General features: G+C 44.0%; 2 protein-coding genes across 3 annotated transcripts in view; both read right to left on the bottom strand.

Annotated features, from left to right (window-relative positions):
* prdm15 (PR domain containing 15) overlaps positions 1-9,062 on the bottom strand; it is a 14,684-nt gene extending 5,622 nt beyond the window's left edge. Inside the window, exons 1-21 of one of the 2 annotated variants that reach the window (XM_068721423.1) lie at positions 8,906-9,062; positions 8,303-8,342; positions 8,127-8,220; positions 7,545-7,698; positions 7,297-7,449; positions 7,078-7,183; positions 6,923-6,988; positions 6,495-6,737; positions 5,139-5,327; positions 4,901-4,995; positions 4,728-4,815; positions 4,406-4,573; positions 4,139-4,233; positions 3,866-3,997; positions 2,725-2,880; positions 2,369-2,532; positions 2,111-2,190; positions 1,434-1,553; positions 889-1,020; positions 672-755; positions 1-58 (exon numbers count right to left, since the gene is read on the bottom strand). The exon at positions 1-58 is cut by the window's left edge and continues 118 nt beyond it. In XM_068721423.1, coding sequence (XP_068577524.1) covers positions 1-58; positions 672-755; positions 889-1,020; positions 1,434-1,553; positions 2,111-2,190; positions 2,369-2,532; positions 2,725-2,880; positions 3,866-3,997; positions 4,139-4,233; positions 4,406-4,573; positions 4,728-4,815; positions 4,901-4,995; positions 5,139-5,327; positions 6,495-6,737; positions 6,923-6,988; positions 7,078-7,183; positions 7,297-7,449; positions 7,545-7,698; positions 8,127-8,220; positions 8,303-8,342; positions 8,906-9,004 — 2,516 coding nt within the window. In that variant the 5' untranslated portion in view covers positions 9,005-9,062. Of the gene's footprint in view, positions 59-671; positions 756-888; positions 1,021-1,433; positions 1,554-2,110; positions 2,191-2,368; positions 2,533-2,724; positions 2,881-3,865; positions 3,998-4,138; positions 4,234-4,405; positions 4,574-4,727; positions 4,816-4,900; positions 4,996-5,138; positions 5,328-6,494; positions 6,738-6,922; positions 6,989-7,077; positions 7,184-7,296; positions 7,450-7,544; positions 7,699-8,126; positions 8,221-8,302; positions 8,343-8,489; positions 8,584-8,905 lie in introns of those variants that run through there. The other variant, XM_068721424.1, reaches the window with a different exon arrangement.
* A 464-nt stretch (positions 9,063-9,526) lies between these two features.
* On the bottom strand, positions 9,527-25,074 carry LOC137880103 (C2 domain-containing protein 2). The gene is made up of 13 exons (XM_068721211.1): positions 24,027-25,074; positions 23,528-23,623; positions 22,138-22,257; positions 19,461-19,562; positions 18,961-19,077; positions 17,261-17,369; positions 15,279-15,387; positions 15,088-15,152; positions 14,849-14,964; positions 14,532-14,700; positions 13,651-13,892; positions 12,648-12,915; positions 9,527-11,747 (listed from the first exon to the last, which is right to left on the bottom strand). The coding sequence occupies exons 1-13, from the start codon at positions 24,306-24,308 to the stop codon at positions 11,527-11,529; spliced, it is 2,016 nt and encodes a 671-aa protein (XP_068577312.1). The 5' UTR covers positions 24,309-25,074; the 3' UTR covers positions 9,527-11,526.
* Between the last annotated feature and the right edge of the window lie 26 nt (positions 25,075-25,100).

The following is a 25,100-nucleotide window of genomic DNA, read 5'->3' as shown; positions in this document are numbered from 1 at the left end:
AGCATGTACTCTGTCAGGTACTTCTTGTCGCACGTGGCGCACGTCCACGTCTTACCCACTGCAGAGAGCGTGAGAGAGGGAAACCGGGTCAGTCCAGCATGGCAATAAAGCACCGATGTAAACACGTCGCAGGCTACTGCTGGGAGTATATTTACAGTTTGTAACCTAAAATGTACCTGTAGACTCTGACATGGAGCCCAAAAACTGAGAAAGAAATAGTCAAAAATATATCTGAATACTTCAACGAATAACACTGTTATTTAAATAGAAATATAAATCACAATACTTTTCCCTTATAGTTTGAAATTCTGGAAAATAAGCTAATTTGCTCTCTTGCTGAATTGGATGACGAGATCAATACCACTCATGTCTGTGCGGTAACTATGAAGATACACAGACATGGTTAGCTTAGTTTCTGGGCTACATTCTTCACATGGGTAGGAATTTAGAATTCAGTATCGATGTGATCTGTTCCCAAACAAGCCATCTTCCAACTGCCAAATTTTAGTGTCCCTTCATTTTTGAGTGGCGTTCTGTTTCTTTGTTTCCTGCTGCATAAAATCAGGCTGCAGAATCTGCTCTTGTCTGACCATAAACCACTAATTTTTTCATTGTAAATTACAGTCTTGTAATAGTTATTTTATCATGATGGTCTGACATGAGACACTTGCCTGTGTGGATGAGCTTGTGCGTCTCGAGAGTCGTCCTCTCACTGAACGTCTTACCGCACAGCTCGCACATGAAGTCCTTTATACCTGCAAGTAAAGTGTCACAGACAAACATTAACACCAAGTTCTGTTCTGTGAAGTTCTGTCAACATCACGCGAAAACAAACATGCAGCGATCACACGCCTATGTCTATGTTGTAGTCTTAAAACTTTGTCTCACCTGTGTGTCTCTTGTAGTGCTTCAGCATGTTGACCTTTTGGGCGAACTTGCGGTTGCACTCTTTACACTCGTACTCCTTGATGCCCTTGTGAAGCTTCATGTGGTGCCTCAGAGCGTGCTTGGTCTTCATGCCTGCACAGGAAAACATCTGCTCGATATCGTGATGATCCAAACGTCAACTATTGGAGGGGGTATTTAAATTACCTGTAGCGCATGGTCTAAAGTGCATAGCTCATGTATTTATGGGTGTGTTCGTTAGCTAACTGAGGAGAAGTGCTGCTGTGCGTTCCTGTATGTCTAATAAGCAGTGCAGGCACATCTTACTATCTGAATAATGTGCCCTTTAAACAGCAGGAAAATACTGCACCATTGACTTCAGGGCAGGCTTTTGTTGCTCAATGGCACAATCGCTTTCTGCTGCCTCAAGATAGCAATGCGCAGCAACACACCTGACCACGCCTCCTTTTGAGACCAACATGCTACGTGCTGACGGTGCGGTTTACACAGTGACAAACAGGTGTGTTGCAGCAGCGAGTGGGCCTGACCTTTCCCGCACTCTGCACACAAGAAGTCCCGGATGTCGTCGTGAACCCTGAGGTGCTCCTTCAGCATGTCCTTCCTTGCGAATGATTTGCCACACTTATCACAGCCGTGGCTCTTCACCCCTGGAAGACCAAACAGACGCATGGTAGCAGGCACTCAATCAGCACATGAAATGAAAACAGTCAAGGTGTAGCTTCCAGCTGACTCACTAACCCCACGGCAACATTATACTTCCTGCTTACATCCATTCCCCAGAGCATTATGGGACGTGAAACATGTTTATCACAGTGAGAAGAAAAATAGGACAACAATAGGAAGTCAAATGAGCAAATATTGGTTGTTTTTCTTTGTTTGCACTATCAATACATTCTTTCGACGTCACTTGGGCTCATAATGTCTCATCAATGTGGCTCTTATCCCTAGAAGACGCTGATGGTATACAGATATTTGCAGTGTGTAGACATCCCGTGGTCGTAAAGGCAAAAACTCAACAGATTTCTTGGAGCCTTCGGAAGCAAAGCAGCGGTTAATTTTAGAGTCTCGCTCTCGATGGATGCAAGTTTTTGTTTTACAGTGTTGCTTTGCAACAATTTAACCAACGCATGTGACCATTTGGTTTCAAGATCACACACATAGTGGGACAAACGTATGTATAAAGAGGTCTCAGGCCGTCGCTCACCAGTGTGGATGATCTTGTGCCTTTCCAGGTTACCGATGCTATTGAAGATTCGGCCACAAATTTCACACGGATGGATGTACCTTTAGGGACAAGAGAGCAGTTTTGAAATGATTACAATGACTTTGGATCTCAAGGTTTGTTTTGTGTTACATTTCCACTTTGATATTGCTTTTCCTGTTCCAAATACTTTTAGCTGCAGCGTTTCATTGAGCTAAAACAAAAACACCAACGTGAACTGGAACACGTCTCAGTGCGTACTTCTGCACTGCAGGGTCAGGCAGCTGCTCCCTGTGGATAACCAGGTGAGCGTTGTACGTGGCCTTCAGCGCGAAGCGTCGGTTACAGATCCCGCAGCCGTAGCCTCTCTCCTTGTGCTGCTCCAGGATGTGCCTCAGGTACTCTTTGCCTTTAGCAAACGACAACTAGAGACACGGGAGGACGGAGGTTTGTGAATTAGTGAATCGTTTACATGACTCCATCTGATCTTAGCTTCATGCATCAGACGGCCTTGAGCGCGTTCAGTGAACGCTGCTCAAGGTAACCGGGGGAAAGTGGAAACATTTTGTATTCTAAAGTGTGCAGGGGATCTCCACACCGGCCAGGACAAAGCTTACTTGGCATTTCTTGCAGTTGTACTTGTGGTGCTCGGGATCATCTTCCTCCTCCTCCTCGTCTTCGTCGTCGTCGTCGGTTTCGTCGCTGTCGCCTGCTGAAATGCCGATCTTCTTGATGAAGCCCTCTCTCTCCTGCTCGTCCATTAAGGCTATATCCTGAAGCAAACAGAGCTCTTTGAAATGATTCGGCTCAGTGACGGCTAAGATCCAGAGGGGGGAGTCAAAACCAAATTTAACAAAACGTTTATACCTATCCGAGGAATACACTGTAACCAGCCGTACCAGCAAAGTCTACTTATCTTTTACATTGCATTTTCATTGGCTGACTGGGTGTCATGGTAGTTGATGTCTGAGCTAAAACTCAGCAGAGCTCCTCGACAATAAACGGTGGGAGGATCTTTAATTCAGTGCATGTGCAGGATCAAGCTCGCCACATGGTTGTGCATACGAAGATGTTGTTACTCTCAGTAACTAAGTAAAAGTAGCAATACCACATGGTAAAAATAAGTACAAAAAGTAAAAGTACTCATAGTGAATGGCCCATTTCCAGAATCATGTATATTATATTACTGGATTGATTGATGTGCTCATCACTTTAATGTAGTAGCTGCTGGAGGTGGAGTTCATTTAAATTACTTACCTTGGGCTCAATAAAGGTTTGTCTTAATTTGTAATAATTCATCATTATGATTTATTTCTCATATTTTGTAGTATTTAACTGAATGTGCAACATTGCTCGAACTACGGGTATTTAAAAACAAAAACAAATAAACAAATAAAAAGCACAATATTTCCCTGTGTATTATAATGGAGTAGAAATACCTCTAAATAGTACTTAAGTACAGAACTTGACTAAATGTACTTAGTTACTCTCCACCACTGTAAATATGCATCACTACTTGATATCATGCCACATTCCAGAGAAGGCGTTCTTACTTCTTACTTTGTCGGAACAAATACACACACTGTAGGTGCTGATGACTTGTGGTCATATTTTGAATTTATTTGGAGAAACAAATGTAAGTTGTTTTTCTTGTGATCCCCACGCCCGTGCTTTATCGCTCGCTGATGAAGAAAAGAAACGCGGCGGTTAAACGTGAACGACAGAGAAGCGTCGAGCCGCCGCTTGGCCCCGACTCACCTTGAAGTGAACGTGGATGTGGTCTCGGAGGACGTCCACACGGAAGAACTTGCGAGCGCAGATCTCACAGGTGTACTTCTTATCACCGTGAGTCAACAGATGCTTGTTCATGTTGCTCCTGCAGGAGAACACCTGTGCACACAAACACCCACACATACGCACGTCACAGAGCGAAGTACTTGCTGAACACGCATTTTTTTTTTACCCTCCTCTCCTCGTGTGCAACTCTTTGACCTGCTGCCATGAATCATGGCTGCCGTGCGGAGTGCTCACCTTGCCACAGATGGGACAGGGTGACGGCTCCTTCCTGTACCTGGTCCCTTCTTCTCCATTGGCCTCCAGCTCCTCTCTCTTCATGTGCTTTGGTCCTGTCAAGATGCATGAATATTTGTTATTTGGTTTAGAAGCAGATTTTTTGATCCAGTCCGATGTTTCTAAAGCATTTTCACCTAGATTGTAAATGATGCACCTGAACACAAAGTACATTTTCCACACAGAAGACAAAATGAAGCCGCTGCTCTCCGCCCTTGTAAAACTCACCCACGCCGTGCCTCCTGTGGTGCTCCTGCATCACGTCTTTGCGGTAGAACATCTTGTTGCAGATTTCGCAGGAGTAGAGCTTCTCGCCGTGCTTCTTCTTGTGCTTGGAGAGGTTACTGTTGGTGGAGAAGAAGCGCGAGCAGATGTCGCACTGGAACGTCTTGTCGTCTGGATAGAAAGAGAGAGAGGGAGAGAGAGATAGATAGAGAGGAAGGCGACGATGAAAATCGGACGTAGGGGACCCTGGCAGGAATGTGATCGGGAAACATCTTTCAAAGGAAGTAAAGCTAGGAGATGATTCATTCCTGAGAGACTATCCTACCTGTCCGACAGTTGTGGAACTTTAAGGCATTTTCCAGGCGGAAGGATTTCTCGCACGTGTTGCATTTATATTTGTAGTCCTGGTCAGTCTGTTAGAAGCACATAAAAAGAAGACTCATTGACTAGCAGGGTAACCAAAAGCTCCCGAGCCACCAGCTCTGCAGTCTAACTCACCATATTCTTGCTGTGCTTGTAAGAAATGTGCTGCTTCAGACTCTCCTTGCGGCTGAACAACTTGTCGCATTCATCGCATTTGAACAGCTTATCACCTGGGGACAATGGACATGAAAGGATCCCTTAATGCTACGCATCCACTCATTCCCAATGTTAACTGTATTCGAATTATGCGATGAATTCGATGGCGCTCTGAAGAGCCAAAGATCAGCTCCTCGGCTCACTGATCTCCGCCTACCGTGAGACCGGATGTGCCTGTTGAGGTTGCTGCTGTTCTGGAAGACCTTGTTGCAGAGCGAGCAGCGGTAGACCCTCTTGTGCTCTCTGGGTTTGTGTCTCTTCGGGACGGCCCCGCCGTCTGGAGAGCCCAGCAGGCTGCTGCTCTCTGCTGCTCCTGGTTCGGAGCTCGCCACAGAGTGCTTCACATCTGCACACATCAGGAACCCAAATATAATAACAATACATATTGGCAGAAATTCTCTAATTTACTTTAAACACTTTTCTCCAGGACCTTAAATTTGGTTACTGTACAGTTTAACCTGTATTCTTTAGAATGACAGTCCATTTCACTAATATTACATTAAATAATCAAGAGGCATAGAAAAGCTATGTGAGGCTGTACTTGGGCACAGCGGTGCTTTGAGCTAAATGCCAACTATGTATGGTATAATGTACAGCGAGTGGGTCATTATTATTTTGCAATAATGACCGGCACGCTGCACATTATCACACAGCGTGGTGGACCGACACATTCGTCCCAAGGGCAAGGCCACTAGCCACCAATCAGAGTGCCACAGTTAGACATTTGTAACATTTTCCCAGAATGCCATCTGACAACCTCTGCAGAATGTGCCTGAACCTGTTGCAACTTGATCACTTCAGAGTTGTGCGTTACACATGTAGGAAGATGGTGGTGGAGTGATAGCAACGTGCCTCATCAACAAGGCCCGGGACTCTTATCCGCTCCTATAGACCCCACACGCTACATAAATATATATTTATATACTTCGTACTGTGAACCTTTGTACAGTCATGGGACAATGTGTTTATTTGTGCACAAAGCTTCCATTTTAATTCAGATATATTGTACATATCTTTATTGTATTTTTTTTCTAATTTCCCCCTGGTGATAAATAAAGTATACATCTATCTATCTTATTTTTCTTCTATATTTATGTTTCTTGTACACATTTTTATAGTATTTAAGGATTCTTGCAACAACTTACTTTTCTTTTCAATTTCCTTGTACTATGTAACCCTTATGCAACAGTACAGCAAAGCAAATTCTTTGTATGCGACATACTTGGTGATAAATCTGATTCTGATAGCAAGTCAAGGGAAAAAAAAAAGTGAGTGCTTTATTGCATTGTGAAATGCAACCGCAGAGGAATATCTATAGTATCTGAGATGAATTTCTAATTATATGTTGTGTCATGAACTGATACAAATGCTGATGATTATAAATGACGTTCTAGATCCTTAACAACTGTCCTTCTCAACTTATCAAGCGAGTTCTCCACAATTTTGCTCCACAAAGACCCATTTCAAACTCTTGTGTGTTTCAGGTTGCTCAAGCTGCTTTTTCCTCTCTCACCTTTGCTTTTGCTTGCCGTAGCTCCGGGCCTGCGTCCCTTGGCTCTCCTCCCTCGGCCCTGCCCTCTCTTGGGGACCGGCTGAGCTGCGGGGGGTTTGCATACCTCCTCCTCCTCCTCCTCCTCCTCCTCCTCCTCCTCCTCCTCATCGGGGCCGACCAGGCTTTCCTCCTCTCGGGTCAGGAGCGGGTCCACCGGAAGCGCCGCTGCTGTCGCCGTCTCATCCAGGTGACTCAGCATGTTGCCTGCGATCAACAGAGGGAATCAGAGTGTGTGACCATGACACGGCATTTCCCTCAGCTTAGAGAAGTTTCAAACAGACTTCCACCTCTGTGTGGAGAGAAACAGCTGAGCCTAAACTGAGCTTCCCTCTTAATGAAACAGATTTAACCAACTAACTGGAGGTGATGGATGTTTTGAACGATCTTACCTGCGTTGTCTTCTTCAGCCACCGGGGGCATGTGGGCTCCAGTTTTATCTGAGGTCTCCGGCATATCTGAGTGAAAGAGAGACAAGCTATAAGACACAACTCACGCTGTTGCCATGACACGGTACAAACAGCAGCAGTGCAGCGGTGTCATCTACCTGGTGGAGGTGCCGGTTGAAGTGGAGGCTTAAGCATTGGCTTCTCCATCTTCTTGGCATAGAAAGCTCCGTACCAGACCCTCAGCTCCGTTCCTGGGAACACATCCTTGGGAAACAAAAAGCGGGAAAGCCAAAACGTTAGAAGACGCCAATCTCCTGTTTGAAATGAATGACTTAAATGAATCCCTGAACCCGTAGGTCCAGGATGGACGCACGCACCTGGGAGGTGTTGAAGTACACGTCATCGTCCTGCTGGTAAGCCGTCAGATTCTGGTGCGTGTGGTCGCCGGCGGGCCGCACCAGCATCATCCAGTTGCAGTCCTCTTCACTGCTGGAGTCGAAACACACCACCACGCCGTTGTTGTGGAAGATCTGCACACCGAAAGGAGAACAAGACAGAACACACAAATAACAACCACGTCCATGCATTTATAACAGAGCAGAGCATCAAGCGTGTGTGGCTGCACCTTAAGAGGGAACGCTCCTTCCTTCTCCAGGTAGGGGACCCTCTTAGCCTCGAAGGGCCCGAAGCGGGTCCTCTTGACAAGCCTGCGCATCACAAACACCCCCTCCTGCCCGTCAGCCCCCTGTCTGATCTCCAGGCTGTTTGGCAAAGACGACCTAAAACAAGGAGCAGCTTGGTATGATTGTTATGAAACCGCACAAAAAAAAAGGTAATTTATATTGTTTCCTTCGCAATTCACCCAGTGTAATGTGATTACAATAACTACATTGTAGTTTCGGGGGCTTTTTAAATTAAATGTGGATTTGCCTGGAGGATGGAACTTCAAGTACCAGAGAGTCGACTATGTGCAATGGGCTCTTTACTCACAGATGGTCTGTGATATCAATAACATGACAAATGTAAAGGCTTTGTGTTATCGCTCTCCTCTCCAGGAAGAGGACCGAGGTCAGGGTCAGTCTACTCTTCTCGTTCTCTGGTTGAATCTCTGAAAATGGACTGAGGTTATATGGATGGGGTGGATGGAAACCCCTTGTTTGATTGCTGTCAGTGAAGGTCAGACTCTGTGAGTTGCCATGTCACTCACCGGGCCCGGCTGAGGACAAAGGAGTCCTGGACGGTCACCAGGGGTCCCAGCTCGGGACACTCAGAGTCATGGTACTGGCCACAGTCCTCACACCCTGCGACACACATCACACCTATCACAGCAGCCCATAGTCACACTGTGTCAGCAGTACAGTTCAGAGCTGGATTCATACTCACAGATGAACTCATCTGGCGCCTGCTCAGCCATTATGCCAACCTACAAATAGGAGAAAAAATCATCATAATATATCAGGGTATTAATGTGAAACAAGTGTCCCACAGAACGCCTCAAAATGCACATTTATATGAGGAGAGTAGTTTCAAGAGTGAGTTAACAGTGTTCAACTTCCACGCCTGCACGCACATTTAACCTGGGACACTTGAATGCATCGGACCTCCCGGCCAAACGGCAGCGTGTTATGACAACATTAGCAGGGTTTTTGGTTTAAGAGACACGGTTGGAGCGTGCATGCTAATGTATGCAGTCCGGGCAGGAGACGAAATCCGGGATTTGAGTCGTTCCCAAACGCTTGCCGGGTTTTAACTCCGATCTGAGCGGCTGGTCTTTAGTAAAATGTAACAAAGAACAGTCGGCATGGCGGATGGACTGGAGACGAGAACCGCCAAACCGGAGTCGATGCTCTTCAACGCCAAGCAGTCGGCGGTGGAGGCAGCGCACGGAAGCCGAGAGCGAACCGGACAACCCGGCTGCACCTCCATCACAGAACTGCGTCGCCATTTTGTGGGAATTCGGTGTACATTTACGGGGAAACACGTTACCTTTTCTGCAAAAGACCCTTCATTTAGCGAATCCTGACTCCGGGTTCCAATCCGCTCCAGAAACGGCGCAGGACCGGAAACGAGCCGCGCCGGGTGCATTGTGGGGAATGGAGGCGCGATACAAAGCGACTCAATCTGGCATCAAAAGAGATACAAGATACGGACACGCAGTTTAATGTCTAACTTTTGTCTTAACGACTACAAAGTCTTATATAATACCATGAAATAATTTAAAGCAGCATTTTTGTTTTGAGCATTGAACTACTTTATGAAGTGTTTCTGTATCTGTTTTGCATAAAAAAAGTAATGTCTGTATCATGAAATAAGACCGTATAAATAAGAATAAAAGATTTTACAAAAACCTAAATATTCCTACTATACTTGTAGGCTACTTTTTATGTGAAAATATACTTATGAGGACTCAATTCCAGACTACAATGACTTGATAAGAGGGAGATTTGTTTTCACTGAAACATGCATCATGTGCTAGAACTTGACATGTTTTGTATTGAGAACAATCTGCAAAAATAAAAACATGCCTATGTAAAGTAACATTAACATGCACGGTTACGGGAGAATCTGCTACAGCCTGGACATTCAAAGTTGGCACCACATTCTCGGTTATTCAATCAATATTTATTGCTGAAAATGAAATAACTCGATATGTATATTAGTTATAATCCCTGCAGGGAAATTACTGACGTTCTGCAAAAACAGTCAGCTTGTGTGCACAGAGCAGATGCTGATAAAAAAAAACAATCAAGAAGTGAATAATCACATACAGCCCTGTTGCTTACTGATGCATGACAGTAGCCAATCCTTGCAGGCTGCCATGAGCTCTGAAGCTGAGCATGATTACCCCCCTTGTTCCTCAGAGTTTAAATGTGATTCTGTCTGAAAGATAACTGAATTTTCTTCAGCCCAAATCTGGGGATCTCTATGTTTTGAAACTGCAGCCCATGATGGTGGAAGAGCAGGATCACAGCTCTGCCATGTACTTTAAATACCAAGACACAAAGGACAACCCAAACTGTATCTGCAGGAGTGTCATGAACAGCAAGTCGAGTTGTTTTCTTTAATTCTCAGATAGTCTAACAATGCAAACGCTCAGTTAACATGTTATGTGCATAGGCTTCTAGATGATCGACATGGCCGATGGTTCAGGAACACGGTGGTAACCATGTCTCTCCAACAGTTCACTGAGGTCCTTCAGCCCTCTGGTGCGACAGCGGAACCAAAGAAGGGACAACTCCGCTCCCTGTGACGTGATCCTCGGACTAACTGTAAGGCAACCTGTTAGTTCTGTCCGTCACTGCCGCATCCATTCTCTGAGCAGGTTATTGAAGAGACAGTAGTTAACACGACGTACAGAGAATGTCTTCAACAAGCTGCTCGCAAAAAAAACAACTAAACTAAAGTACAATCATTAGCTGGATTAAAAAAAAGGAAGAAGCAGAACAAACCATTTGGTTGCTCCCAAAGGTGTTCATTCACACGTTCATGTGTTCAAAGCTATATCTTTTAAAAACAATAGAACATCCGATAAAAGAATGGAGGACTTCATTTCGGATGGATTTCCATGAGCACGTTATGCTGCGAGTATGGCTGAGTGTAACGTCACAGTCCCTGGATAAAAGGTTCTTCCGGGTTCCCTTTTGACACATTAACAACCCTGCTGATGACAGTAGTGTACAGGTGGACTCTTTTAGGAAGACAAAGAAGAAAGTTGCATATCATTTGAAAACGCTCTCATGTAGCTAAAGTTCCATGTAAACCACAGTGTCACTGCTTCTTTTTTTTCCTGTTGCCGGTATTCCAATGGTTCTGACGTCTTTGTTAGACACAAGGCTGCTGACTTTGTTTTTTTGCAGATAGCTTTGTTTTACAGCTTTCATGGGCACATTACATCTGGCTGTCATTCTGATCTTGTTTTACGTGGAATTCAAATTACAAGGATTTCTTAAATGAACCAATATAAATACCACATTTCATAGTATTAGTGTCAAAAAATTAGTCGCGTTACCATCTCCCACAGTGAAAAGATCATCTCCCTTTGTGAATGTGATACAAGAGCAGCTCCCGTCATTGCACTTTAAATAAAGATACTAGAATTGTGCAAATCATACAAACACCACTCTTCTGTTTATCTTTGGTCCCGTCGGTCCACTGTAGGAAACGTACGGATTACAGCTGGGAGAGTTTACTCTGCGCCCTCAGTGTCAGTGAGGTAAAGAGTGACAGCACACATCTGTCCCTTCTGTCGGTAAAAAGGCCACAAAAGCGCTTAAAAGATTTAAAAAAACGTTGCATAAAATTAGATAAAAGAAACATGCAAAACAATATCCCCTGAAACGCCGTTAATCCGAGACAGCAGACCTTCATTCACACATGCACACGCTTACTTTTGGTGGAATATCTGCCACTTAAAGGAAGCAGGAAACGGCAGTTAAAGAGGATATTTATTTTTTTCTTCCCATCTGCACAGCTTTCCCCATTGACAATGCAAGTGCCAGCTGCAGGCTGGGCATTAGGGGGAGTAAGTCAGCCAGGAAAGTATGCCAGCGCAAGATTGAGGTGGAGGTGGTGATGGTAGTAGTTGTTTGTAGGAGGGACTGGGGGGGTCACGCACGTGGCTCCCCCATGGAGGTAGCGCCATTGGCTTTGCTCTTGGTCTTACTCCTGCGGTGGAGCATGCGGCTGAGCGTGGCTGTTCGGCTGGCCTGCTCCACTGTGGCCGGAGACTCCAGGTACACCAGGTCATTGTGGGACTGGCTCATCCCCGGGTCCTTCCGCTGGTGACGCCGCCGGAAGAAGAGCTTGGCGCTCTTCTGAAGGAAGCTGCCTGTAGCGGGGAGGACAAGGACAGGGAATGTAAACTGTGACACCTTGAGACAAGGACTATGTCAAGGAGACACCACTCAAGACAGAATCAAACTTTGGGGCATGGACAATATTCAAGTAGCGGCGATTTGAAGACAGCCGAAGCAGCAGCAGCAGCACAGAAGTTGTGTTAGATGGAAATTGTGGATTATTGATGGTGAGAACATCTGGCATGGATGGGACAGGTTGGAGTAAAACTATTCTGTTTATTCCTCCTTCTACTACTAGATTTTCCTCTGTAGAAGAGCAGCTAACACACCCTGAACTGTGCCATAAAAAGAGCAGTCCAACCTCACTGCAAGCATCATTCCTTCCTTTCAGCACATAAGGGGTTTCTGGGATTTTCTCATTTCTGTAGATTAGATTAAGTTAATACAAAACAATATAAACAACACTATGACTGTGAATATTGTTCAGCCCCACAACACTTATTCTAAATCTCTAAAAGCAACTATATGATCTGCTTTTATCTCATTGATTTTTGCATGAAGGGAAAATTAATTTGACATTGCAGAAAAACTAGGTTATCTACTCTACTGCAGCAGATACTACACATACTAGAACACCATGGGTACTACAAGTAGCTCATGAAAGAACTTACTCATCTGGACATAACGTGTGCTTAGCACTGCCTTCCTCTAAGACGGCAGTGACGATAGTTCAAAACAAAAAGAGAAAAGAACACAAAAAACATGCATCACAGAGGAGCAACGGATAGCCGTGAAAACAACCACTTGGACATTTATCAAGTTCTGCCTATAGAGGGATATATTTGATGGAATATGCCTATAAAGACCAGCTATGCCACCATGTCCACGGTTACTCGTGGCTTCAGTCAGCGAGTCCCTCTGTGACCTCTCACCTCTTCTCTTCTTGCAGCTTGCCTCGGACATGCACATGGACAGCGAGCTATTGTCCAGCCCCTCTCCGGTCTGGCTCTCCCAGTCCTCCGGAGGCCGGCCTATTCCACTGGGGCCCTCCTGGGGCTCGGACGTGTCTGGAGGGCTGCTGGACCCTGTTGCGATCGCTGTGGTCACGTCCTGAGTGGAGCTGCCCTCTGACATGGAGGCGTCCATCGCTGCGGCGTAGCCCACCATCAGAGCGAGCTCGTCATCCTGAGACAAGGGCGTCTGGGAAATTGAGCATATTGAAACTTTTAAAATCAGTTTTTGGTGAGGTCAAGATTTCCTTTGGTTTAACATTTGCATGTGATCATGCAAATTCTTCCTCTGGCATCATGAGTGACCAACTATTTGCGTCGGCAGCTCTGAGGACCAGTGCTCACTCGTCTTCTAATGTAATTTGGGCAGAAGGATGGCAGTGGGATGAGGCAAATTATTATTATTAAGTGTTCTTCAACAACATGAGTTGACACATTGTTTCATTTAACCCTCAAAGACCTTAAACTATTCTTGGGGCGCCTGACTCTCCTGTATTTATTTTGTTTTTCTAACCAATTTTAACCAGCATCAGCATTAAGTGCCATGTATCATTGTAATCAAGAGATCCTCAAGTTTCAGTCTGGTTCAATTTAAGTCCACATTTTTACATTTGTTTTGTCTGCTAATGGATAAAATATGTACTGTGAGCTGAAACAGAACCTCAGGACTTTTAAAACTCTGCTTTACCTGACTTTTTAAAGCATATGGATAGGATTGTGGATTATGGTCCTAGGTCTTTAAGGGTTAAGATCGGTTCATTTCCTCTGTCATGATTCACTGATTGGGAACACAACAGCTAAAAAGTGTTGGTGGAAGCTGATTTCCTGAGCCAGTCCTCAGCTCTATATTACCCTGTTTATGTAATAAATGAAACAGTATAATGCACCAGTGAAGAGGTCCTCTGGTGCTGGAACTCATCCTTACTTTGGCGATGCCAGAGATGATGATTGTACTCTTCTTCACCGGGGACTTGAGCTTCTGCTTGGCGGACTGGTGGAGCTGTCTGATGGCGGCCTCGGCCACTGGGTCGGTGCCATTGAGCATCAGCAGCTCGGTATCAGAGGAGGACAAGGCCTTGCTGACTGTGGCCCCCATCATAGACGCCTGCTCCGACACGCGCCGCTCCGACAGCTTAGACTTGGCGGCCACCGCTTTCTGGGCCGAATCTGAGTCAGCAAAAAGTTAGTTTAATGGAATGCTTCATGGGAAAATGGAAGGTCAAAACATAAATGTTGAATGTTAAAGTAGTAGGTATAATTTGTACATTGGCACCCACGGAGCAACTCTGCTAGCTTGTGTTTAGTACGTTGTGGCAGGTTCTTTCAGAGGTTATATGTGTTTATTGCAGAACTTAAATGGTGAAAAATGGTGATGGAATTTGCAGGGATTTGTACGAAAGCCCTGAGAGGCAAGTGATGAAAAAAAAAATGGCTTGTGAATTCTTGTGATCTAAATTGTCTTGTGTTTATGATTTCATAACAAGAGGTAAAAGAACATGGGGTAGCAGTATGCTTTAGCCTCTTGTGGCTGAAATGAGTACTACAACAACAAACACTTTTAAATGACCTTTCCATCTGGCAAAACTTTTTTCCCCCAAAAAGATTATCACGGCAAAACCTTCCAATTTTTTACCTCTTCTTAAGACATAAACCCAAGAGAGAAAAACAGTTTCGGTCAGACTTAAAAAATGGATCATCTCACTTGCCTCTGAGGGCTTCTGTAGATTTGCATACAAATAATATTATGGATTAAGTCGATATGAAGATAATTATCACAGCATCATCTCAGCATTTTTGGTGCCGTACCTATGTTGAGTCCAAGAGGGGGGGGTCGACCCGGCTTGCTCTTCACCGCGGTGATGGTGGTGACCACCGTGCCACAGGGCATGACTGTACGGTCCATCTCCACCCTCTTATTGGAGGCTGGGGTGGGAGGGTGCCAGGACCTCACCTCACTGGGCTCCAGATAGGTAAACTGAAGGATACAAACCCCCCCACAGTTAATGTTCTAACTTTGTGCAAAGGGAAAACGTCAGACAGGTTCAAAGAGCTCAAGTATATGTGTTGATATTAAGGCAAACGTGTGTTATTATATGCCAATGTTAACTGGAATGTGATCTTACGTCAGTAGTTAGTGATCCAGTCACTACATCTTTGGTCATGAGTGCAAATGTTTGCTGTCCTTTGGGCTGCTTCTTTACAAGATCAAAAGGCACCGACACCTGACCGAGTGATGAATCTGAGAAAGAGAAACACGCCTACCTTAGTCTGGCAGTACAAAAACAAGTGAACAAAAGTACTCTTCGCCATGATGAATAAAACATAAATATCAAAAGACAGCCGGTATTATTTGTTTCCTTACTTTCTTGAAGTTGTCCATCATTCATTAACTGGATATTGAGCTCTTTTGATCGTCCGTTCAATTCACTGGCGAGATAGCAAAAATAAAAGAGTAATCAGGGAGAGAAAGAAAATGCATTACAGATGTTGGTGGACTGCACAGAAAAACAAAGCAGATGCATAAAACCAGTGACTGTTTTCAGTAAATCTTACAAGATAAACGGCTGGTCCCAGGCAGGATTGGTTGTGTTCTTCAAAACGGAGGTGTTCAGCCTCTGTGGAGGATCGTCTAACTGCATTACACACACGGGATTCATGCTGCCTAAAAAACACAGCAGAAAACAGTCAACATCACAGGAAAAAAACACACTGTGTGAAGATCTAGCTTCAAATTCATAGGAGGAGTTTTGACGTCTGATCACATAAAATGTGCTGCTGCAATAACACATTTAGCTTTAGCTTTAATGGACAGACGGGAGGTCAGCATAAGTTGTATAAATATACAGTATATGATGAATTTTGGCTCTGTTTTTGGACTGTTTCAAGGCACCGTATTTCAACGAACTCCTCCTAGAGATTAAACCTGATTGCCTTCAGATTTGGTCAGTATGCTCTTGAGACCATGGCAGTGAAAAGTTACTCAAAGATTAAAAAGTTATCAAACTATGTATCCGTGGCGTGGCGGCAAAAAAAACACCATTCGCCATGAAACAGGAAGTTGTTGTAACTCGGCCAACCATTGTCTAATCTGCTCCAAATCTCTCGTATGTCATAAAATCCTGACCCTGAACACATCTATAGGACAAATTAGAATCATAGTAATAGCGCCACCTAGTGGCAACATGAAGTAATAGGTTGTGTACTTTGACATCCTGCGCCTCACAAATTAATCAGATGCCTCTCAAATTTTGTCAGAAAAGCCTTAAGATGTTGATAATGCTTCATTGTGAAGATTGTAGGAAGTTGTCAAAGGGCGGCGACGTGGCGGCTCTGCGAATTTTGATCCTTCGCCATGAACGAATAAACTGATGTAACTCGACTCCACATCATCAGAACTTTATGAGCCACAAGTCAGGTTCCAATACTGTGAAAGCACCGTGTCTTAATGAATACAACATCAGCAGAAGCCTTAAAGACAGAGCGTCCGCTGCAGCCGCTCTACATCTGGCTTCTGGGGCTAGTCCGCAGGAAGTCTCACAAGTGAAGCTAAGTATAACTGCACTTCACTCACAGAATGGAAAACAGATAATGAGGTGTTGAACGCTGTGTCATGTCTCTGCTGTGCACTATCAAGAGTTGGGGCAGAATACTTAAGAGGATGTCTGGAGTCCTGAAAACCGCTGACTCACAACTAGAGGGTGACGCAACAAAGACACTGTTGTTGTGGATGATGATGAAGACTGAACAATGATTTACCAGCCTCTGGTGACTCAGGACATCTTGCCCTCTGGTGTCATGGCTGACAACACCTTGTTTTCACTCTAATCATGATTCTTGTGCAGGTCCATGCCAGCACACAGGGTGTAGTGACACTAGCGAAGGTGTATTATTAATAAACTGACAGCATTTTTCAGCTTTAAGAAGCAGATTACTACCTTTGACAGCCAACGGGCAAACCGGTCTCTGCCTTGTTATCTGGAGAGCCTCTGTACTACATTTTGGCAAAATAAACAAAGGCGAGGCAGCCTTCAGGTATGATAAAGCCAATGTTGATTAGCTATAACAGAATGTATGTTACTCCCAGATGTTTTTAAATAGTTGAATAAAGTCCTGAAATACAATTATGGAATGAATTAGAACTAAAACCGAAACTGACCTATTTTTATAAGGAATATTAAATGAACTGTCTCTTTAAGGTATTAAAGAGACAGTTCAACCCAGAATCAAAATAAACATACCTATAGTGCTGTTCATTAATCTGGAGTGTTTTGGTGTGAGTTGCCGAGAATTGGAGACATCGGGCGTGAAGATGTCTGCGTGCATCTACACTCGTTACTGCTAGTTAAAGTTAGTGCTCATAGGAGGACGCCGTTAACTGTCATGAGTGTAAACTGATTAAAACAAACCAGCGACGTGACTGTGATGCAGATGTAAGGGGACTGATGTTGGTTTGTGAGCTCAGGACAGAATAAGGACACTAGCTACAGCCGTTTCATCTGAACATGGGTACATTTCTAAGAACAAGAGCGTCCAACCTGCAGCATCCTCCTCCTGATTCAGTGTCACTCGGATGTTCTTCACCAGCAGCTTCCAGTCGTGGGCACGGGGGGGTTTTGGGGGTGAAAGGATGTTGTTGCCCGCTTCCTATTGGAGAAACCGCAGTAATTGAATAACTCAACAACGTTTAATTTGCGAAGCAGCTCAGCACTGTGTCAAGTTGTTGTAGTCATAAATAACAAACAAAAATACATTTATCTATAAATGAATGCAATGAAATTGTGGAAAAGGGCGTAGAACATTATGGTGGAAGTATATGATGCCACCCGCATGCCCGCTCATATGTTATTGCAGCAATTTTGGGATTTATACCATTAGCTACACAGATTTGGTGCTAAATTTAACAATTTTGTTACCACTCGAGAACTGATAAAAAATGATCAAAGATCCCTCCAAAATACCACATTAATACACCAAGAACTTGAGGAACACCATAGAAAAACCCATGCTGCGATTTGGAGATTTCTGTAAGATTGGACGGTGAACAATTCTGTTCTGGAAGCTGCTCAGAAACCTTGTTATTGTCAATATATCTAGAAAAAACATACATCCTCTGATAATAGTGAGGTCAATTTCCAACAAGTAGTCTGACTAGAAAGGCTACTATGGGGACTAACATCACAACGCATGAATACAATTAGGCTCATTGGATTCACAGGAGGGTCACAGTCATAATTAATTTATGCAATTACAATACTGTTTGGTGACACCATTATGCAGAAATATTTAAATACACCCTTTTTAGAATAACACATTGACACTGTATGCAAAAAAGGGCATGTTTTCCCCCCCAAAACTGCATGGGATTATCATAAAGTGGGCATGTCTGTAAAGGGGAGTCTCGTGGGAACCTTATAGAACCCAATTTCATTCACATATCTGGAGGCGAGAGGTCAAGGGACACGTTTGATTTTGAGCTGGCTACAGCCTCTGAAAGACGGATCGCTAAAAAAAAAATAACTTGGTAACTTGATAACTTTTCAAACACTTCCTGGTTACTTCTTCTCAAATTGGCAATTTGCTAGTTCTTCTCCATTTCATTTCAGGAAAAATTCTAAACATTTGGAAAATAAAAAATGTCATGGGACCACTTTGGGCTCGGCTGTCTTGCGAGGCATTTGTCAACATCTGTGACACTGAGCGTACGACACGTGATCAAATCATGTGTCGTACGCATGACATCCTGTGATGGCTGGGCAAAGAGCACATCAGAAAAAACCTTTGTGTCAATGCGTGTCAGCATAATAAACTCATCACACTACTTTAGCGCAGGCTTTAATTATTCATGCAGTGACCATGATCACATGCTCCCATTATGAATCTTTGACATTTTTGTGGAGACACAGTGGCTTAGTGGGTTTAACATTAATGCAACAACCCTCAAGAAGCATCTGCGTTGCATCAAAATAAATCAGATTAGTTGCCTTGAGTGATATAAAAGTATAGATTTAACCTGCAATAACTTCTTTATGCCACTCGGGTGATGAAAACGCAGAGAGCTGCAGAATCACTATGAGCAACCCCTCAAGTTATTTTCCCGTTGTCGTTTTGTACATCGTTGTAAAAATATAGACTAGAGTTGCTTTCAAGTCTATTTGCAGTACGACAAACCACGACCTGGTGTGACAAACTGAGACAGCTCCGAACACGTTAAGCATCATGTGACTCCTTCGCTCACCTTGACCTCTGAGGCCTGAGCAGGCCGGCAGCTCAGCAGCACAGAGGGACGCGTCGCACACAGCAGCTGCCTCAGCTGCTCCTGTATGGCCGCCACACTGGAGGTGTTGGCGTTGTCCTGACAGAGAGAGAGAGATGATGATATCAGACATGTCCCACATATTAAAAGCATAAGGGTGGTATTAAACCAAAAACATCCTTTGTAGAGGTAAAATTATATATATATATATATATATATATATATATATATACATACATACATACATACATACAATAGAATTGTGACATTTCATATCTTGTTAATGATTTTTGAAAACTGAAAATTAAGTTTTAAAAAAAATCACTTGAGAGAAAAACAGTCCGTTCAATATTGACACAAATTCAACAGACAATTTTTTTTTTCTGGTTCAGTGAAACATTTCTCCCTATGTTGGTGTGCCGGCCTTTGTTTTGCCGTATCAGCACTTACGCAGACGGAGGACCATCTCACAGCTGAATTACCTGGGTGAAAATGGGCGTCACCTGCAGCTCCCTCGTCTCCAGGTGAGACACTCCCCAGCTCACCTTGACCACATCTGCAGCTTCTTGCATCTGCAGGTCAAGCTGAGGAACACAGATAAGAAAAAAAAGGAGATCACACACACACTTTAGTATCTGTTGTAATATTTTAATTAAATCAACATAAAACTACAGATTTTCTGGATATCATGAAACCTTTCGAACATAGTTTCAGGATGCCGAATAAAGTGGCAAAGAAAGGTTTCTGCTTTAACTTCATTGTAAAGGAATCGCTGTTTGCTCAATGTAACGGCTATAGACTAATGACACCATCAGCGTTTAGATCGGTTCCCTTTAGCCTCACTTTTACTTTGCAGTTCTGTCTCGCACCGGGGATCTCCTGCAATCTCCTGGGAAAAGGAAGGAAGTGCATCAACCATTGCGCAACCAAAACAGGAAGAGGATAGCGCTTCTGTTTTCCCAGCTAGCTTTTGGTAGCTATCCCCAGTTACCAGAGAGTATCAGTGAAAGTTCACTGCAGTTACTATCCCCAGCAGCGGAATGGCAGATAGTCGAACAACCAAAGTAACTGTGGAAACACGAGGCAGTGTGTCCTGTGTATTGTTGCCAATTCTGTTCCAAAGAAGGCAGCTAGCAGTAGCTCAAAAAGCCTTAAAAGGCTGAGGAAAACCAAAAAGCATCCGGTTATCTTTGTGTCTGTTCTGTAACTCTACCTGCTATAACAATGCTCTGTTGCTATGTCATTTGATGACTTGAATGGTCAAATATCAAGCCATTAAGCAAGCCGTACATTGTCACCACAGTACCAAATTTCGTCATGCTTTAATTTGTTGACCAACTTCAAAGGCAACAAGCAATGTCAGGCTCATTAAAAAAATGTCATATCGTGAATACATTATTTAATCTATTTTACAGCTGCAATCTCTTTACGAGATTCATTTGTTGATTACATTAACATTTGGTTAATTTTCTTTGTTTTATATTACTCTATTCTTCAGTATAATAAAACCTTTATAATAACTTATTTCCAATTTAAATCTGAAGAATAACACAGATGCCGTGGCCGACACTATGCTCTCTACTACAAACAATATGCGATGCTTCTCTAGTCAGCCCATCAAACAGGAAGAAGGTTAAGAAGAGGAGGTCAGCGAGGTGCCCATCAACACTTTGCTCATGAGAGAGACAAAGTGAAAGAAGAAGAGAGTAAAAGAGGGAGACAGAAAACAGACTGGGCCATCCTGTCCCAGCATGCCTGGTTTCCAGTGGAAGACTGAACAACCGCCTCTGTGATGCTGAACAAAGGCCTCATCAGATGACAATGAGACCGCTTTGATGGATCCGGCGGGAATAATATCACAGGCTGCATTGATAAGACCCGGATCAGTTCATGCTAACAGCTTTGTATGGAAGGCTATGTTGGCATAATAATAAAACTCCAGAAAAGCTGCTCATTAAAAGATGTAATGTAAGCATTAAAGTATTTTCACATCACCTAGAGAGAAGTGCCTGTTGTGAAGTCCTACAACAGGACGTTAAATGTGGCGTTACCGCATTGGGACGACACACACATGTGACACGCGTGTCCCTCGTCACATGCGACAGGTCATGTGGTGCAATAGTGTGCTAACAGACAAAGTACACTCAACAGCACACCACAGTGCACTGGGTGTTTTTATTGTGTACATAGACCATAAATGCCCCGGGGCTTCTGGTCCACACATCCCGGCACTCATAACAGGACGAGCAAGGACCATTCTAGCATGGAAGCCCGGTCAAAAGCTAACAACTGTTCCAGCGGATGGATGGAGACATTTGAAAAGGGCTCTCCGACTTTTCCAGACTAAGCTGAAACAATTAGAATGAAAAGGAGACAAGAGGCTTCCTTTATGGTCCTGCCACAACAACTGATCCGCAACCAAAACAAAACCGGCCCGACTCTAATCCCAACTTCGGCTTTCAAGTCTCTCGCTCACTCAGGTTGTATTTATGGCACAATGAGTTCAGCTGGGGAGACAAGCACCTTATTGGTTTAAAAATAGCCTTAATACAATTGGGTTAGCTTCCACAGCCACTTGTATCCATACTTTGGTGAAGATTTAACACTGAAACTAAGAGCAGGATGAATGCTTACCACGGCTTAATGTACGTGACCCGGTAAACATCACCGTTGACTCGCTTCGTTTGAACCCTGTAATATTTTACTGAGACAATGAGTCCAGTCAGGTTGGGGCATGATAAATAAATAAAAGAAATCGCTGCAATGTCCAGGTAAGAGCATGGCAGTAATATGTGTCATATCTTCATCAATCCCGTACGGGCTCCTGACAAATATTAATGCAGACAAAATGGGCCAGCCGCACTGGAAACGGTCCTGACAGTGATTTTAATGAGGTCTTTGGGTCATTTGCCAAGCACAGAAAGACATCCCAGCCATTTCATCTAAGACTCCTGCCAGCAGTGAGCCAGAGCTAGGCGGCACATCGCATTCAATAAAATCTCCCATTAAACTAAACCACAGTGACTTCCAAAGGATGGGACTCTGTTTTCAGACAGTGTTAAAGGGATAGGCACATAAAAAAAACAATATGAGTATTGCTTACATTCACGACACTCGTAACTTTAATAGATGCCTTGGGACAGACTAAAGAGCACTTACCTGCAGCTCCAGTGGAGCTATACAGACGGTGTATTTACAAGGATCTGCTGTAGCCATGGCTGTTGTTGATGCACCGAGAGAGAACTGAAGCTGCTCCCCGACCACACTGCAGCGAGCGGCCTGTTGGGAGGACAAATTGAGGCGCTAGCGTAATGTAAATACACTGAGAACGCCGGAGCTAAAACCGTGGCAGCATTTGCATGTGACTCACATGTAGTTATACCATGAAACACTAGAATGTGTACTAAACTGTAAGGTGCTGTATGTCTGTCGTGACTTCAGCTTAAACTGATCGAGAGGCTAAACATCTGCCCTAGATGAGGTTCATGCCTGAACTGTAAAAAAGGACGAACATCTGTACTCGCTTTATCAGCATTATCAGCAGATTCAATAAATCACTTTCACTGCAATGGAATGCATCTGGAACAGAGTGAATTACCACAGAGTCATAAGTGTCCTCTTCCGTGAAACACATCTATTCATTGCATTCATTGGGATTTCAGTGGAGGATGGGCGTGTTTGTGTCCTGTTGGGTAATAGATCACCGTGAGGGGAAACCTAAGCGTGGTGCATTCCTGTCTGCCTGCTCCTCCTCGCTGCTGAGCTTGACAGCTATGTAAGCTTCTTAGAGCTCTAGCGCACACAGCGTGTGGGAAAAAATAAGTCTCTGTTCATTAAACTCCCCGCATTCAACAACAGAGCACCTGGTATTTTGCTCCACATCGTGATCGTCACAAAGAAAGGGCTGAGTTTGCATCGGGAGCAGTGCAAAGCCAACCCGGGGGCAGCAACACAGCGAGCAATTTGTCCCTATTTGACCTCTCTCAAAAAATAAAAGCCCTCCGGTGGCAGTTTGTTTCACACATGGTCTGCTGTACATACATCTGTATGACTGATTAAAAAAAAAGGTGTATCATACCAGCCTCCTTTAAGCTGAAGTGTTCGTTCATAGAGTCTTGTGATTTCTGCAATATGCATGTGGACACGTGAAACATTGCTGAGCAGATTCATTTGCCAAATTTAAATTAAATAGGGGACATGTCCGTCCAAAAGTTGGCCAGGTGATGACTCAGTGTTTGTCCACTGCAGGCTAAAATGCCGCACTGGTCGAAGAGTAGCTGCCTCGCCACTGAATAAGAGAAGGGGAGATTGATTTGTAGGACAAATTTTATCAATAAGGTACATAAAGAGGAAATTAGAAATCTATATGCATCTGCTGCTGCTATAACCCAAATGAATGCTGAAGCTGCCATGAAAAAATAAATCTGTTATCTTGCCGGTGGTTGGGAGGAGGACACTGCATCTGCACTAAACACAGGATATATTGATCCAGATATCTCCCAGAAATAAAGACTCTCTGTATTACTAGAATACTTTATGATCAGTGTACCTTGTTTCTGGCAGACTTCTGAAACTTGGACACTTGGCTGACCATGAGCTCCGACGCCTCGAGATCATCCTCTTCAAACGTCAACAGAAGCGGACTCTGTTGGGGGAAGATGATGGAAACATGAAATCAACATCAAACACATGTTTACGCAACTCGCTGGAGCAGGAAAAATTAAGCAGTTGCCTAATAAATGATGAGCTTGGATGCAATGCATCACATTGGCAACGTCAATGCATGTGTTCTGACTTGATAATACCTGGTAATAAAAAAAGAAACGCTAATGGATCAGGGGTGGTGCAAGAAGGTGCACATATTACACTGTTGAGCGTAAATTAAAAATAGTAGAGTGGTAGTGTTTTGTCTAACGTCAAAGGAATGAGGTGGGATTTGATTGAAGAGAGGCATAAATGGCATGGATGTTCTCCAGGTCATTTCTACAGTCACATTCAATGACAAGCTGCACTTTTATTACACAGAGCAGAGTGGTCATGAGGCTTACCCCACTCTTCCTCGATCGCTCATTCAAAGCCCTGCACCAAGCTCCTCTCCACTGACTTCTCCAGCTTCTCAGTGACAGCGCCCATCCCAGCAGAGCCGCGGCTTCCTCCTTCGCCGCATTGTCCTCGGCTGCTGTCCGCTTATTTCCTACACCCCTTTGTTGGAAATACTGTACGAAATACAGTATCAGGGTGACCAGAGACGCGAAGAAAAGTGTGACCATGCATAGCCACTGCGGATCCTCCAAACCGAAATATGAACTGGAACTTTCAAAGTCGGACATTCTTTGCAGATAAGAACGATGGTCAAAGCTTAACACACCTCCTCTGAGAAATATCCGTGCAACCTCATAGTCTGTATTTGATCAAGGATCGGCGAAATCAATGAAAGCGATCGCTCACAGCTGATAACAGCACAGATCTCAACCCCCAGAACAAGTTGTGCTTATTGGGATCCATGTTGCAGGACTCTATAGTAGCCTTAACGAGCGATATAAGATGTCACAAACTACACGAGCTGGTTAAAGAGAGCTAGAGCATTGTTAGAAGAGCTAAAGGTAGTCTATGGATTCAAATAAACTGCAGAAACGCGCTCTCCTCCTCTCACTGAAAACGGTTGTTAGCCTAGTTAGCTAATCTTCGCCACGGCGCGCTTAACTAGCTATTCTTCATTGGTTATGGAGCCGCCAAAGTTTCCCAAATATTAATTATTTCCAAAGTCTGCGGTTTACTTCCACAGAACGATATCCAGACGTTGAACAAGAGTCACGGGGACACATCCTGGAAGAGAAGGGTACATTTGTCACGCTGGACTCGCTCTGCGGGTCAGCCTGACTGTACAAAGTTGCCGTTTCTAAACGGATATGTGGCACAGACTGTAAGTCCCAGAATGCACAGCGACAGTTTGCGATAGTTTGTTGTTGTGTGGCGGTCGCGCGAAACCGAACAAACTGAGGACAAGTTTTGGTATCTAGAAACTCTGCTGTGTGCTGTGAAGAAGCAAAGTGATTTTATAAATACATTAAATTTGACCCATTAAAAAGACGCAGTCAAAAAGAAAAACGATTCCAGAAACA

Source organism: Cebidichthys violaceus, unplaced genomic scaffold, assembly GCF_023349555.1.
Source record: "Cebidichthys violaceus isolate CVI_PGR_0920_01 unplaced genomic scaffold, fCebVio1.0.p SCAF_27, whole genome shotgun sequence".
NCBI lineage: Eukaryota > Metazoa > Chordata > Actinopteri > Perciformes > Stichaeidae > Cebidichthys > Cebidichthys violaceus.
This window is presented reverse-complemented; position numbering and strand designations above follow the sequence as displayed.

Coding starts and splice junctions, on each gene's coding strand:
- LOC137880103 (XM_068721211.1), bottom strand. CDS start 24,308: ATGTCCGACTTTGAAAGTTCCAGTTCATATTTCGGTTTGGAGGATCCG. Junction 19,078..19,460: donor TGACGCCCATTTTCACCCAG/GTAATTCAGCTG, acceptor TCTCTCTGTCAG/GACAACGCCAACACCTCCAG. Junction 14,701..14,848: donor CTGGATCACTAACTACTGAC/GTAAGATCACAT, acceptor TGTATCCTTCAG/TTTACCTATCTGGAGCCCAG.